General features: G+C 29.7%; 1 protein-coding gene across 1 annotated transcript; it reads right to left on the bottom strand.

The window, feature by feature from the left end:
- LOC109338196 (2-hydroxy-6-oxononadienedioate/2-hydroxy-6-oxononatrienedioate hydrolase-like) lies at positions 4,041–6,233 on the bottom strand. Its single transcript, XM_019575376.1, has 4 exons — positions 5,498–6,233; positions 4,584–4,676; positions 4,412–4,479; positions 4,041–4,331 (listed from the first exon to the last, which is right to left on the bottom strand). Exons 1-4 carry the CDS (start codon positions 6,119–6,121, stop codon positions 4,193–4,195), a joined length of 924 nt encoding a protein of 307 aa, XP_019430921.1. The 5' UTR covers positions 6,122–6,233; the 3' UTR covers positions 4,041–4,192.

Raw genomic sequence — 12,990 nt, 5'->3', positions numbered from 1 at the left:
GATATCATGTTTATATGAGAAGAGATAATGGAAACATTGTTGAAAAAAAGGGCATCTCTCTTGACAATCGATATGTTGTCCCTTATAACCCGCATATATTAACTAAGTACCAAGCTCATATTAATATGGAGTGGTGTAACCAAAGTACCTCAGTTAAGTACTTATTCAAGTATATAAACAAAGGGAATGATAGGATCACTGTTGTTATTGAACCAACAGATGGTGGTGCATAGCAGGCTCCCGATAACATTGATGAGGTTAAGCAATATCTTGATTGTAGATATGTATCACCATCAGAAGCATATTGGAGAATTTTTAAATTTCCAATTCATGGAAGACAACCTGCTGTAGAACGATTATACTTTCATCTTCCAGGAGAACAACCTGTTTACTTTAATGATCATGAGGATATTGACAACATTCTTTCAAGACCAACTGTATCAGAATCTATGTTAACATCTTGGATGGAATCTAATAAAAAATATCCAGGAGGTAGAACTTTGGGTTATGCTCAATATGTGTCAAAATTTATTTATGTGAAGAAAACTAGGTCTTGGAAGCCAAGAAAATCAGGTTATACAATTGGAAGATTAATTTGGGGTTCTCCATGCACCGGTGAGCTATACTATCTTAGGATGATGTTGACAGTTGTTAAAGGACTGACATGTTTTGAAGATATTAGAACTTTTTCAAATATTCGATATGAAACATTCAGGGATGCATGTTTTGCATGTGGCTTACTTAAAGATGATAGAGAATACATTGAAGCACTAAGAGAAGCAAAGAATTGGGGTTCTGGTTTCTACTTGAGGAAATTATTTGTCACAATGCTTTTATCCACATCAATGAATAGGCCAAATCATGTTTGGGAGAACATGTGGCAATGGTTATCTGATGGAATTCTTTACAATCAAAGAAATANAAAGAAATATCTCCAATAATCAAGGTATTCAACAATTATATTATATTCTATTATTATAACTTTATTTTGTTTGAATATCTTAAATTATATGACACTTTTTATAACTTATAGGGTTGGTGCTTTCGGATGAACAACTACAAAATCTGACTTTATTGGAGATTGAAAAACTACTTGAAGGAAATTGGAGGAGTTTGAAAGAATATCCTTCAATGCCATACCCAAATGGGTAAATAATAAGTCAATTAGGCAATAGACTAATATGTCAAGAGCTTAATTATGATATAGATGAATTAAAGAGAAATTTCCATACTTTTTTCAACTCTTTAACAGGTACTTTCAATTTCTTACAAAATTATTTATTTAATGTTAGTACTAATAAATCTATTTCTAATAATAAGATGATAATAGACAATTTCATTTTATATTATGCAGAAGAACAATATCAAATATTCAAGACTATAATGCAAGCTGTTAATCGTCAAGAAGGTCGCATGTTTTTTCTATATGGTTATGGAGGAACTGGAAAAACACACATGTGGCGTACTCTAACATATGCATTGAGATCTCAAAAGCATATTGTATTGACTGTGGCTTCAAGTGGTATGCTTCTTTACTATTACCTGGGGGTAGGACAGCACATTCTAAATTCAAAATTCCAGTACCAACTTTTGACAACTCAGTTTGCAACATTCATCAAGGGACTGAACTTGCAGAGTTATTGAAACAAACAAAGTTAATTATATGGGATGAAGCTTCAATGACACATAAATTTTGCTTCGAAGCTCTTGATAAAAGTCTTTGTGACATAATGGGAACAAAAAATAGCTCCATTCTGTTTGGAGGAAAAGTTGTAGTATTTAGAGGTGATTTTAGACAAATATTACCAGTGGTTCCAAGAGGTTGTCGTTCAGATATTGTGCATGTATTAATAGTTATACACATTACAATGAAAATGTGTATATTAAAATAATGTGTATATTAAATGTGTATATTAAAATACATGCACAATATCTGTATATTAAATGTATTAATTTATTATATTTATATTAATAACTATTGTAATGTATACTTACAGGTGATGAAAAAAATACTTGAGTTCAGATGAAGTTGATATGTGTGATGCTAATGACAATGAAGCATTCAATATATTAACTCTTGAATTTCTAAATTCACTTTCAACATCAAGACTTCCAAATCATAAAATCAAGTTGAAAGTAGGGACCCCAATTATGCTATTAAGGAATTTAGATTAGTCTGAAGGGTTATGTAACGGTACAAGATTTGTGGTTACGAAGATGGCTAATCATGTACTTGAGGCAAAGATAATGTCTGGAAAAAACATTGGAAATATCACTTACATTCCTAGGTTATCAATGTCACCATCCCAATCTACATGGCCTTTCATGCTTATCAGAAGACAGTTCCCTATAATTGTGTCATACGCTATGACAATCAACAAATCACAAGGTCAATCACTAGAGAGTGTAGGGTTGTATTTACCTAGACCAGTATTTAGTCATGGTCAATCGTATGTAAGTGTTTCAAGAGTACAGAGCAAAAAGGGATTGAAGATATTGATACATGACAAGGATGGTAAACCATTAAAGACAACGATAAATGTCGTTTATAAAGAAGTTTTCCAAAATCTTTAACAGGTATTCTACAACTTCTTTTACATTACGTTTAAAATATTTATTTCTAATTATTACATCTTTCTAAAATAACAAATTCATTATCATATGACTGTACAATAACTTTACATCAACAATCAAAATAAACAAAGCAATGTTTATAAATTAATTTTTACTCACATTCTGCTGTTCAAAAACAACATGCAAATTTCCATCTAAATTCATTCAACTTTTCCTAACATGTTTGCTTTTTTTAACATTACAGGTTCAATATCATTTCATTGTACCACCATCTTTACATTAGCAATGGATTATGCAAAACATATTTTAGTATGTATTCCTCAATCACTTTTTATTTAACAAGTTATGTAATCACTTTTTAATTAAATTCCTACAATACATATTATTACCCGTGTGAACGCACGGGTCTCCTACTAGTTGTAGATGAGGGGAATGGTTCTACACTTCTATCTCATCTACGGATGACAATAGGGCTTAATGGGTGGGTGCAGGTAGTACTTACCTGAATGAAGTTTACCTGTCTTTGGTGTCTCATTGTATATCATTTCTATCAAAAAATGTCAACTAGTTAAGAAAAAAAATATAAAAACAGAAAACAAATTTTTTTTTATTATTTATTGTAATGTAATTGATTTGGGACATGGAGATTTTTTGGGACATGTAGTTCTTGTTGGTACTTACCTATCTCATACCTATCTCATACCTATCTCTTATGTGCCTATCTAGCAAATTTTTAATTTTAATTATATGTGTATATATTTTTTAATGAGTAATATATAAAAATAATAAGGTATCTATATCATAAACTTAGGACTATAGTTCGATTAAAATAATAATGAAGTAGATAATATATAATCTTAAAATAATAATAAAAAAGTATAAAATATATAAAAATATTTAATTAAAAAATAATTTTATAAATATGTAGGTACCTATAATACCCTCCCACATATAAATTATTATTATGGTTACCTATTGTAGATATCTTTATGCGTACTGATGGGCGAAATATTTTTACCATCTCTAACCCATCTTTATTTCTGTTTAGACAGTATAATTTTTTTTTTGTTAATGTATGATTGTGATTGGTTCACTGGATCAACTATCTCATGAGAAAATTGGGTGTCTGTCAGATCATGAGAAGCCTTGTAACACTGATCAGAAAGTTGTCCATTTTCATGGGAAGGAGAGTGAGGCAAAATTGTGGGGTTGCCATGTTTGAACTAAGTGCTCACATTTTATATTCACAATTCTACCAACCAAACTCTTCTTTGGGGACTCTTCATTTTGCCTATTTTTTGGTGTGTTATTCTGATTTAATACTCAATCACATAAAGTTATTAGACATCAAACAGTTAGGTGATGCATAGGAATGTAGGAAATCTCATGCAGAGGGAAAGATAAAAAACTGTTGTTAAGTATTTCATCATGCTACCTATTACATGCTTTCTGAAAGCTTATCTAGCTTTCTCACAAATGTTCAGTCTCATAATATAATACCATTTGTTTGTACAGAAAAGAATCATGTACTCCTATTATTATATAGTTAGACCAACTATGTGGGTCTCCTTTATTAACATGTTTGAGCTCATATTGTATTGTTGTTTTGACACTTTTGTTATGTTCTCTTTTCTGCAGGTGGCTTCAAATCCATGAGAAACGACTTCAAGTTTTCGTAGAACTCCTTCCTCTTCTCCGAACTGAAGGCATGCCCTGCATTACTGATGACAACTAATTGAGCTTGCTCCCCCAAATGCCTGTGTTTCAACCAATCCAATCAGTTCTGAGTTCAAATATAATGGTAACTAGTACAATCAGAGTGTTTTTAGGTCTTAACCTTTTCAATCTGTGACCCAATTCTAAAGGGAATACTCTATCATGTTCTCCCCAGATAATTAGAGTAGGCTGCAATCAAAGATTAAATGAAGCTATCTATTTAAGCTGTTACAATGGGGAAAAATTCAAATACAAATATAGGCTATGCTACTGAGAGGGAAATTGAAATGAACCTGACAAATCTTTGGGAGGTCAGAAAGTTTTCTTCCCTTTGCAATGATTCGAACCAACTCTCTTTTATCTTCAATATAGTCCATGCACATTGCCTACCCAAATTCACCAACTTTAGCTCACTCTAAATCCCTTTTCATTTACAAATATCCACCATAATATTATATGTCTTAGTTAAAAATGACTGCTGAAACATCATCATCTAGTTCCACTTCTATGATCTATGACTGCCCCATCATTATATTTTTTCCTCCTATAATCATGCTTGTGGATGGTGTCACTACTACAGTAATATACTATATATGTACACCCATTATGCTTAGATTTTATCAGCCAACCACTTGTAAAATTGCACAAAAATAGGTAAAAATGTCAGTTTTCTTTTAAATTCAAACAAAGTAATTAACAACTGAACTAGGGTGGAATTGATCATAACAAGATTAAACTAGCTAATTGCTTAATCATGTTTTTGTCTTTAAAATGTTAGCTTCCATTTTAGTTTTAGCTAATAAACTTCTTTCATTGGTCTTCAAATACTCCAAAAGTTAAGTGGTGGCCTTTGCTATCAATTGTTTTTTGGAATAACTCTAAGGAACCACTCATTTTCAGATAGTTCGCTATCGCTCCCAACAATTATCACTCTTAAACTGCGAAAAGAAGTTGTGCTATAGCTTTCATACTGTTTTAAAGTTTCATCTCGAAACCAATTGACAATAAGTGGCCAACAAATATTTAAACTTTACCCATGAGAATGAAGCAGCCAGTTGGGAAGTTACTTCCCAACAAAACTTATATCAATAAACCTATGCCTCATACTTCCCTTTGCTATCAATTAATTAATAATGTGACTAACACGATTTATAACATGATTAGTGGTTAACAGCAAACAGTAATTAAGAGGCAAAATAATTGTTACCTCGATGAAATCATACAGAAAGCAAGATGGCAACCATCTAGGAGGTTTGAAAAAGCTATACCCCAAAAGCTCCTTAAGCTTCTGTGGCGTTTGTGGCACCAAAATATTAACAGCTTCTTCCAAATCTGAAACAGGGAAAAGCCCATCCTTAATATCCTTCTCTTCCATACACACCCCTGAGCTACACACCACCACCCTCTCCACCACCTCACTATACTGCTCCGCCATGCTGTACCCAACAAACCCACCATAGCTCAGCCCCACAAGGCTCACTTTTTTTACAGAATTAGCCTCCAATACCCGCATCACGCACTCAGCTTGAAACTTTTCGGTTCGTTCGGGTCGGGTCGTGTAGGACTCACCGAAGAAAATGAGGTCTGGGACGTAGACATTGAACAAGGGTGTGAGGTTGCGAATGATGTCACCCCATTGCCATAAAGCGTTGGCTCCTAGACCATGGATTAGGAGAAGGTTCGGTTTTGACTCGGTTCGGGTCTTGGGTACCCAACAATGCATCACTGTTCCGTCTTTGAAGTCTGTTATGGCTGATCGGAGCCCCGACCCGATGAAGGTTGACATGTAGCAACGGGTTCTGGTTTCGGTTAAACTGAAGCATTGGGTCATTTTGATAAGTGTCTAGAAACTCTGAACAAAAAGCTACTACAAAAAAGTCTCAAGAGTTTAGATCAATCAGTTTAATTGATAGTTTATAATAGGGAGAAAATAGTAATTGAGTGGATTTGATGAAGCAAATGTTTTGAAATTGATTGATTGAAGAACTTGGTATGAAGATCAGAGTTGTTGTTTGAGGTTGAAGTTGAACAATAGATGTAAGGTCTCTACTGATAGAGTTGTTATTGTAGTAGTGATTGGCTGGTGAACAAAAATACAAATTCATGTGATTGAGGAATGGGTGGTCAATATTGGAATAAATTAAGGATGTATTATTTATGTTAGTAAACATTTATATGTTAACATCTATATAGTAATATTATATCTTCTTATTAAATTATCACACAAATAATATATGTACTTATTAAAAATAAAGTATTACTCTATATCATATTTCATTTTCCCGTGATTATTATTTGTAAAAGGGTATATCATTGTCTATGAGTATATCTATTAGTAGTAATTTATTCTCAAAATTAAACTATTAATAGTAATCATGATGTGAAATGGGAAAGAATTAATTGTTTAATTTAAATTTTTGGTGACACCTATATACACACAAAAAAAAGGTAATAAATGGTGATAGTGTGACAAAATATGAATCACATATTCATATCACGTGTTCTGTTCACTTCTGGCACCACAACTATTTCTGATTTTTTGGAAGTTGTTTTGTATGATTGGTTTCCATCTCATGGTTCTGGTTTCCAAATAAATATGGGCATAATTAATTTTTAGTCATGTTCCTTCACATGTATTTTGTTTAAAATTGTTAAGATATTAATTTTCATTTTAGTTTGCAAACTTATTATATATTTAATAGTTTAACACAAAATAACCACCTATCATGGTGTAATTTGTGTTTTCCTATTTTGCCCTCAATATCTTTTTATTTCTACCAAAAAACCATATAATATTATTTTGTTATTTTATCATTATTATCTTCTTATTTTAAAAGTGTATTTAAAAATTTGAATATTAGACCAATTGAAATAAACTAAACCGTAAATTTAGTGCAAAAAATTATATTTGAATTTATAAAATACAAACTATACATTACAAACGATAGGAAAGCGGGTTGACAGACACGACAGTGCATGTCAACACGCTAGTACTTATAAAGGGAAAACCCAAAATAACCACCCACCATAGTGTAATTTGTGGTTCTCCCTATTTTACTCTCACTAATTTCTAATTTTTAGAAATAAAATTATATATAATCTAATGTTCTTCTCCACCTAATATATGTTCATATTATTTAGTTAATTATTTTTTATTCTTACATTATGCCTATCAGACACGATAGTGACTGATAGTGACTGTCAACATGATAGTTATAATAAATATAATACACCTATAAATACTAGCATGTTGATATGCACTGTCGTGTCTGTCAACCCGTTCGTTTATAATATATAGTTTGTATTTTGTAAATTCAAATATAATTTTTTGCGCTAAATTTACGGTTGAGTTTATTCAATTGGTTTAATATTCAATTTTTTAAATACACTTTTAAAATAAGAAGATAATAAGGATAAAATAAGAAAATAATATTATATGGTTTTTGGTATAAATAAAAAGATATTGAGGGTAAAATAGGAAAACACAAATTACACCATGATGAGTGGTTATGTTGTGTTTTCCCTTTATTAATAGTATAGAAGTATAGAAGCATTAGATAATTATTATTATTTGTAAAATATAACTTAATATCAAAATGTTTCAATAGTTAATTATGCTACAAAGTACAAACACCTATTGACTTCAAGTTGGAGACGGCAACGGGATAGAACGGACACATGTAGTACTTTCCCGTACTTATCATCAGTACTTATATTTGCACTATTTATGGGTACATGGGTAGTAGATATTTGAGGGTACCACACAAGTTTTTAAGTTTCAATAAATATTTATGTATTTTATAATAATTAATATATTTAAAATAATTGTTACATGAATAACAAAGTTTATATACATGTTAAATTTTTATCATATATTTTATCACTGAAATTCATTATAACATAATACAAAAATAGATAATATATAATTATAAAATAATAATAAAAATTTAATATATATAAATTATTTAATTAAAAAATAAATTTTGGAATATGTGGCTACCCGCAAGACGGATATCATAATATATGTTCCCACTCATAAGCTATTTTTTTGGATACCTACGGGGCAGATATTTTTGTCATTCCTACTTCAAGTTTTGAATGTGTATGGTGACATTTTAAAAATATTGAATAAATATAATTAGTTAATATTTGATCAGATTTGTCTAATATTAACTAATTTAATTGTAGGTCTGGTATAGTTATTACATGAATCAGTTTCCTCATTGTGTGATAGGTAAGTTAGAGTTTTAATAATGAGATCATATTTTATGTTCCAAACTTTTTATCATTTTATATATCATTAGTTTTTTATGGTGGTAAGTAAAATATGAATTAAATATATATTAATTTTATATTTTTTAACCAATAAAATAAAATTGTATATAAAGTGATAGTGTCTTGAAAGAGAAGATATATTACTTTAATAATTATGCCTTAAAACATTTTTTTATAAAGCACTGCAATGCCATGACTATCCCGTTGTATTAAGAATACAATGAATCATTTTAAACCTACACTAGTTCTATGTGTGATATTTATAAGAAGAGGTAAAACGCATACCCCATCTGATCATGAGCCCAAGACTATTAATTATGGACCCCTAGATTCATACATTTGCACAATGTTATGAAATTTAAGTAGAACATCAAATTGGAGGATATCCCATCTAAATTTTAATTAGTTCAAAAAACTATTTGATCATAACATTACATATTATTAATAATTATGTATAAACAAATGAAGAATCTATATCTATATCTATATTTATACTATGTATAAAGTTAAAACTTGAAATAACTATCACTATGATTCTATTTTTTTATTTTGCCCTTAATATTTTTTATTTCAAAAGTATATACTATATATACTCTATACATATATATACTATATATTTATACTACTTATAAAGGAAACACCCAAAATAACCACCCACCATGGTGTAATTTGTGGTTCTCCCTATTTTGTCTCACTATTTTCTAATTTTTACTAAAAAACCATATATAACCCAATGTTACTCTCCAACCAATATATGTTCCATATTATCTGGTTAAACATTTTTTTCTTACATTATAACTATCAGTTTTGAATGTAGAACATACACAATTCGAACAAATTCAACTGTAGATTACAAATATTTAACATAAAATATTATACTTGACATTTATGACATGCGAACTATACATTATAAATGATAGGAAAGTGGGTTGGCAGACATGACAGTGCATGTCAACACGCTAGTATATATAAAGCAAAAACTTGAAATAACTATCATCATGATTCTATTTTCCTATTTTGTCATTAATATATTTTTATTTGTAAAGTAAAACCATATAGTAAGTTGGATATTATAATAAATACAAAAATTATAACATGAAATATATCCAATAAAATAATAATGCGGGTCCTCGACATACTAGTTATATATAATTAATAACTATTAATAGTTATATTACTTTAAGGTCCGTTGGTTTTTTTGGATGAAGATGAAGTGAATCAGTGAAATAATTAGTATATTTTTACTTTTTATTTAATTTTAAGTGAACTCATAATTTTTTGTTTATTTTAAGTGAATGATCCAAGCCAATCTATTCTTAATTCTTCCTTTAATAGTATGAATGAGAGTTGTTTAAAGTCTAGTCAATTATAAGACCTAATGAAGTTCGAGTAAAATATGGGTTTCTCTATTGAATTCACCCCTACACGTTGACCCATCCTTGGTGTTGGGTCCCTAACTCAATGGTAGGAACAAGAGTCCCCAAAGATCACGACCAGTGCTTAGGGTGGCGGGTTCAAGCCGGTGGTGGCCACCCTAAGCCTAGCCATCATATAATCACTATTCACTACGTCCATATAGACCATTCATTCCTCGAGACGTAAGAAAGGTTTTCAGCATCTCAAGTCTCAACACTCCGCGATGTTTTTTCTTGTTTTCACTGTTAGAATTGTTTTCCTCCAAATCTCGACCATCAATGTCCTTTTATATTTAAGCATATGCTCTACTCCCTCCATTACAATTTTTAATTTCTTTCTTCTTCTTCTTCCATTGTCTCTGAAATTTGCAACCATTCTTGTTCCAACAAGTTTTATCAAGCACTATGTATCCTTGTCTAGGCCACCCACTCTCAAGTTTTATCCTGTCCCATACGCTTCAAATACAATGATTTTATTGTTATTTTTACTTGACGCTTCACTATGCATGCTTCAATGGGTTCCTTTAGGTTGTTTTGACTTGTTTGGAGTTTATGGTTGCAGTGACTCAGTGCACTTCCTTCTTCTTTTTTCTTTGCCCTAATTTTCCAAATTCCGGTTGTCTTTTTAGTGAAATTAGGTAACAGTCCATGTTCAAAATTTAGATCTCCTTAGTTCCATTTGAACTTCTCCCTTTTCTTTATTGTCGGTTTGCCATTTTTGACCGTGAATTATTGTTGTAAGCCGCATTGTGGCCTGAGTAGCGGTTTATATGGGTATGTAATAGACATTATGATACCATCAAATATTGATTCATTAGGGGCATATTATATATATACTCTTTATATTTACTCTCATATACATCAACTCACATTTTTATTTTTTCTGATATAGAATGCATCATCTTCATATTATACTATTTAATAAAAATAAATTAAATATAAGAAATGCAATATGTAAACTCAATAGAGATTGAAAATATAAACAAAATAATATATGAAAAATTAATGATATATTAATATAAGAATTATATCATGGTGATGATTATTACTTTTTTTTTTGGCTTTATTAATAGAATATATATATATTATTAGCATTAAATATTAATTATAAATATTTCCATGAATCATTTTCAGTTATATTGAAACTAATTGGACACCTTCAGCAAAGACCTCGCAGGAGCTGCAATAGGCATTTCCGTCCTCGTAAATATCCTAATTGTTGGTTTAGTTTATGCATGGCGAAAGGGGCATTAGAATGGTCATAATTCTTGAATATTTAGACAATAAAAAAACATTAAGACTGTTATGAATTCTATTGAGTTTCCCTGTGACTGAACAACCCAAAATTCAGTTATTTCATCATCGTTGCTGAGTAAACAAACTGCTTCTATAGATAGACGTATATAGTAAGAAAAAATTGTATTTTAAAATGGTGAAGACTTGAGTTAATGTTGGCCATGTAAAATGCTCAAAATTGAAAGTTACTTATGAATATGAATAATATTGTAACCTATTTTCTATCGTTAAATGGATCTCTCATCTTATTTTATAATTGTTTATATTTTATAGTAAATTAAACAATTTTTCTACATTTCACTATAATGGTATAACTCATTTTTTGTCCTTAAATGGACCCCACCATTTATTTACTTTTTATAATGCTCATCCAAGCGAACGTTATTAAATGGTTGAAATTATATATTTATCCGCGTTCGTTTGAATGAATGTTATGTCAACTTTATACTTTTAACGGTGCTCATTCAAGCAAACGTTGCTAAATGTGTACTTTATACTTTTAACAACGCTCACTTGAATGATTGTTGTCTACTTTTAACGACACTTACTCAAGCGAAAACTATTAAATGTCTACTTTTAACAGTCTTCGCTCAAACGAGTGTTGTTAAATGCATAATTTTAACATCGCCTACTTAAACAAGCGCTATTAAATAGCTACTTTTAATAGCACTTACTCAAATGAGTGCTATTAAATGTCTATTTTTTACTTTTAATAGCATTTGCTAAAACGAGTACGGTTAAATGTCACTTTCTCTGAATCTGAAGAAAATAAAGTCGATGACTTTCTTCCCTTTTCCATTGTTAATTAATATGTTTCCCTTTTTCTCTTTCTTAATTTTTTTGAATTTTTTAATAGCTTTATGGAAATAAGAACCGTGCTCTAATTAGATAGCGATTCTGTATTTATGGACAAGAACATATCACTTTCAGCAATACCAAAATTTACAAACGGTTCTTATTTTGTTAAGAACTACTGTCAGAGATGCTCTAATAGTTGGAAACAACTTTAGAAATTTGCATGCATTTATCATCATCAGAATAAAATCCAATAGTCAAGATTTGCTATTCTCAGGTGTGAACACCCATTCTTGTCCGAGCTAGAAAAAGCCCAAAACTTTTAAATAAAGCGAATAAAAAAAGTTAATTAAAGTAAACATATTAATGTTACTATATCTAAATGATTAGGTGAACTAAAGTTGAAAGATAAAAAAACTTAATTTCCAAAAATTTAGTTTGTAAAATATTAAACTAAAATGAAACTTAAAAAAACTATAATCATTTTTCTAAAAGGGGATAAAAATAATCTTATATTATTATTTTATTTTTTTCGAATTTTATTATAAAATAAACAAAAGTTAATTTAAAAGATTTTTTTGTTTTTATTATTTTTCAATATAAATTCGAGTTTATAAAATAGATAATAAGTGACATATTATAAATATCCCTTTTAAATTCCAAATAAAAAATGAAATAATTTTTTTATTTTACTTTTTAAAAAACATAATTTTAAAATATTTTAGACATATTCAAAAATATTTTATTTTGAATTAATTCAGATATATAAAAATAATAAATACATAAAGCATTTTAAAATGCATTTTATTAATTGAAAAAATAAATATAATGAATAAAAAACCACGATAGCGTCGTGCACCTGTCGTTGTGTGTCTATTAATAGGGGATTATGGGTTAGTGGATATTATTTTGTTGGCTA

This window comes from Lupinus angustifolius, chromosome LG02 (assembly GCF_001865875.1).
Source record: "Lupinus angustifolius cultivar Tanjil chromosome LG02, LupAngTanjil_v1.0, whole genome shotgun sequence".
Lineage (NCBI taxonomy): Eukaryota > Viridiplantae > Streptophyta > Magnoliopsida > Fabales > Fabaceae > Lupinus > Lupinus angustifolius.
This window is presented reverse-complemented; position numbering and strand designations above follow the sequence as displayed.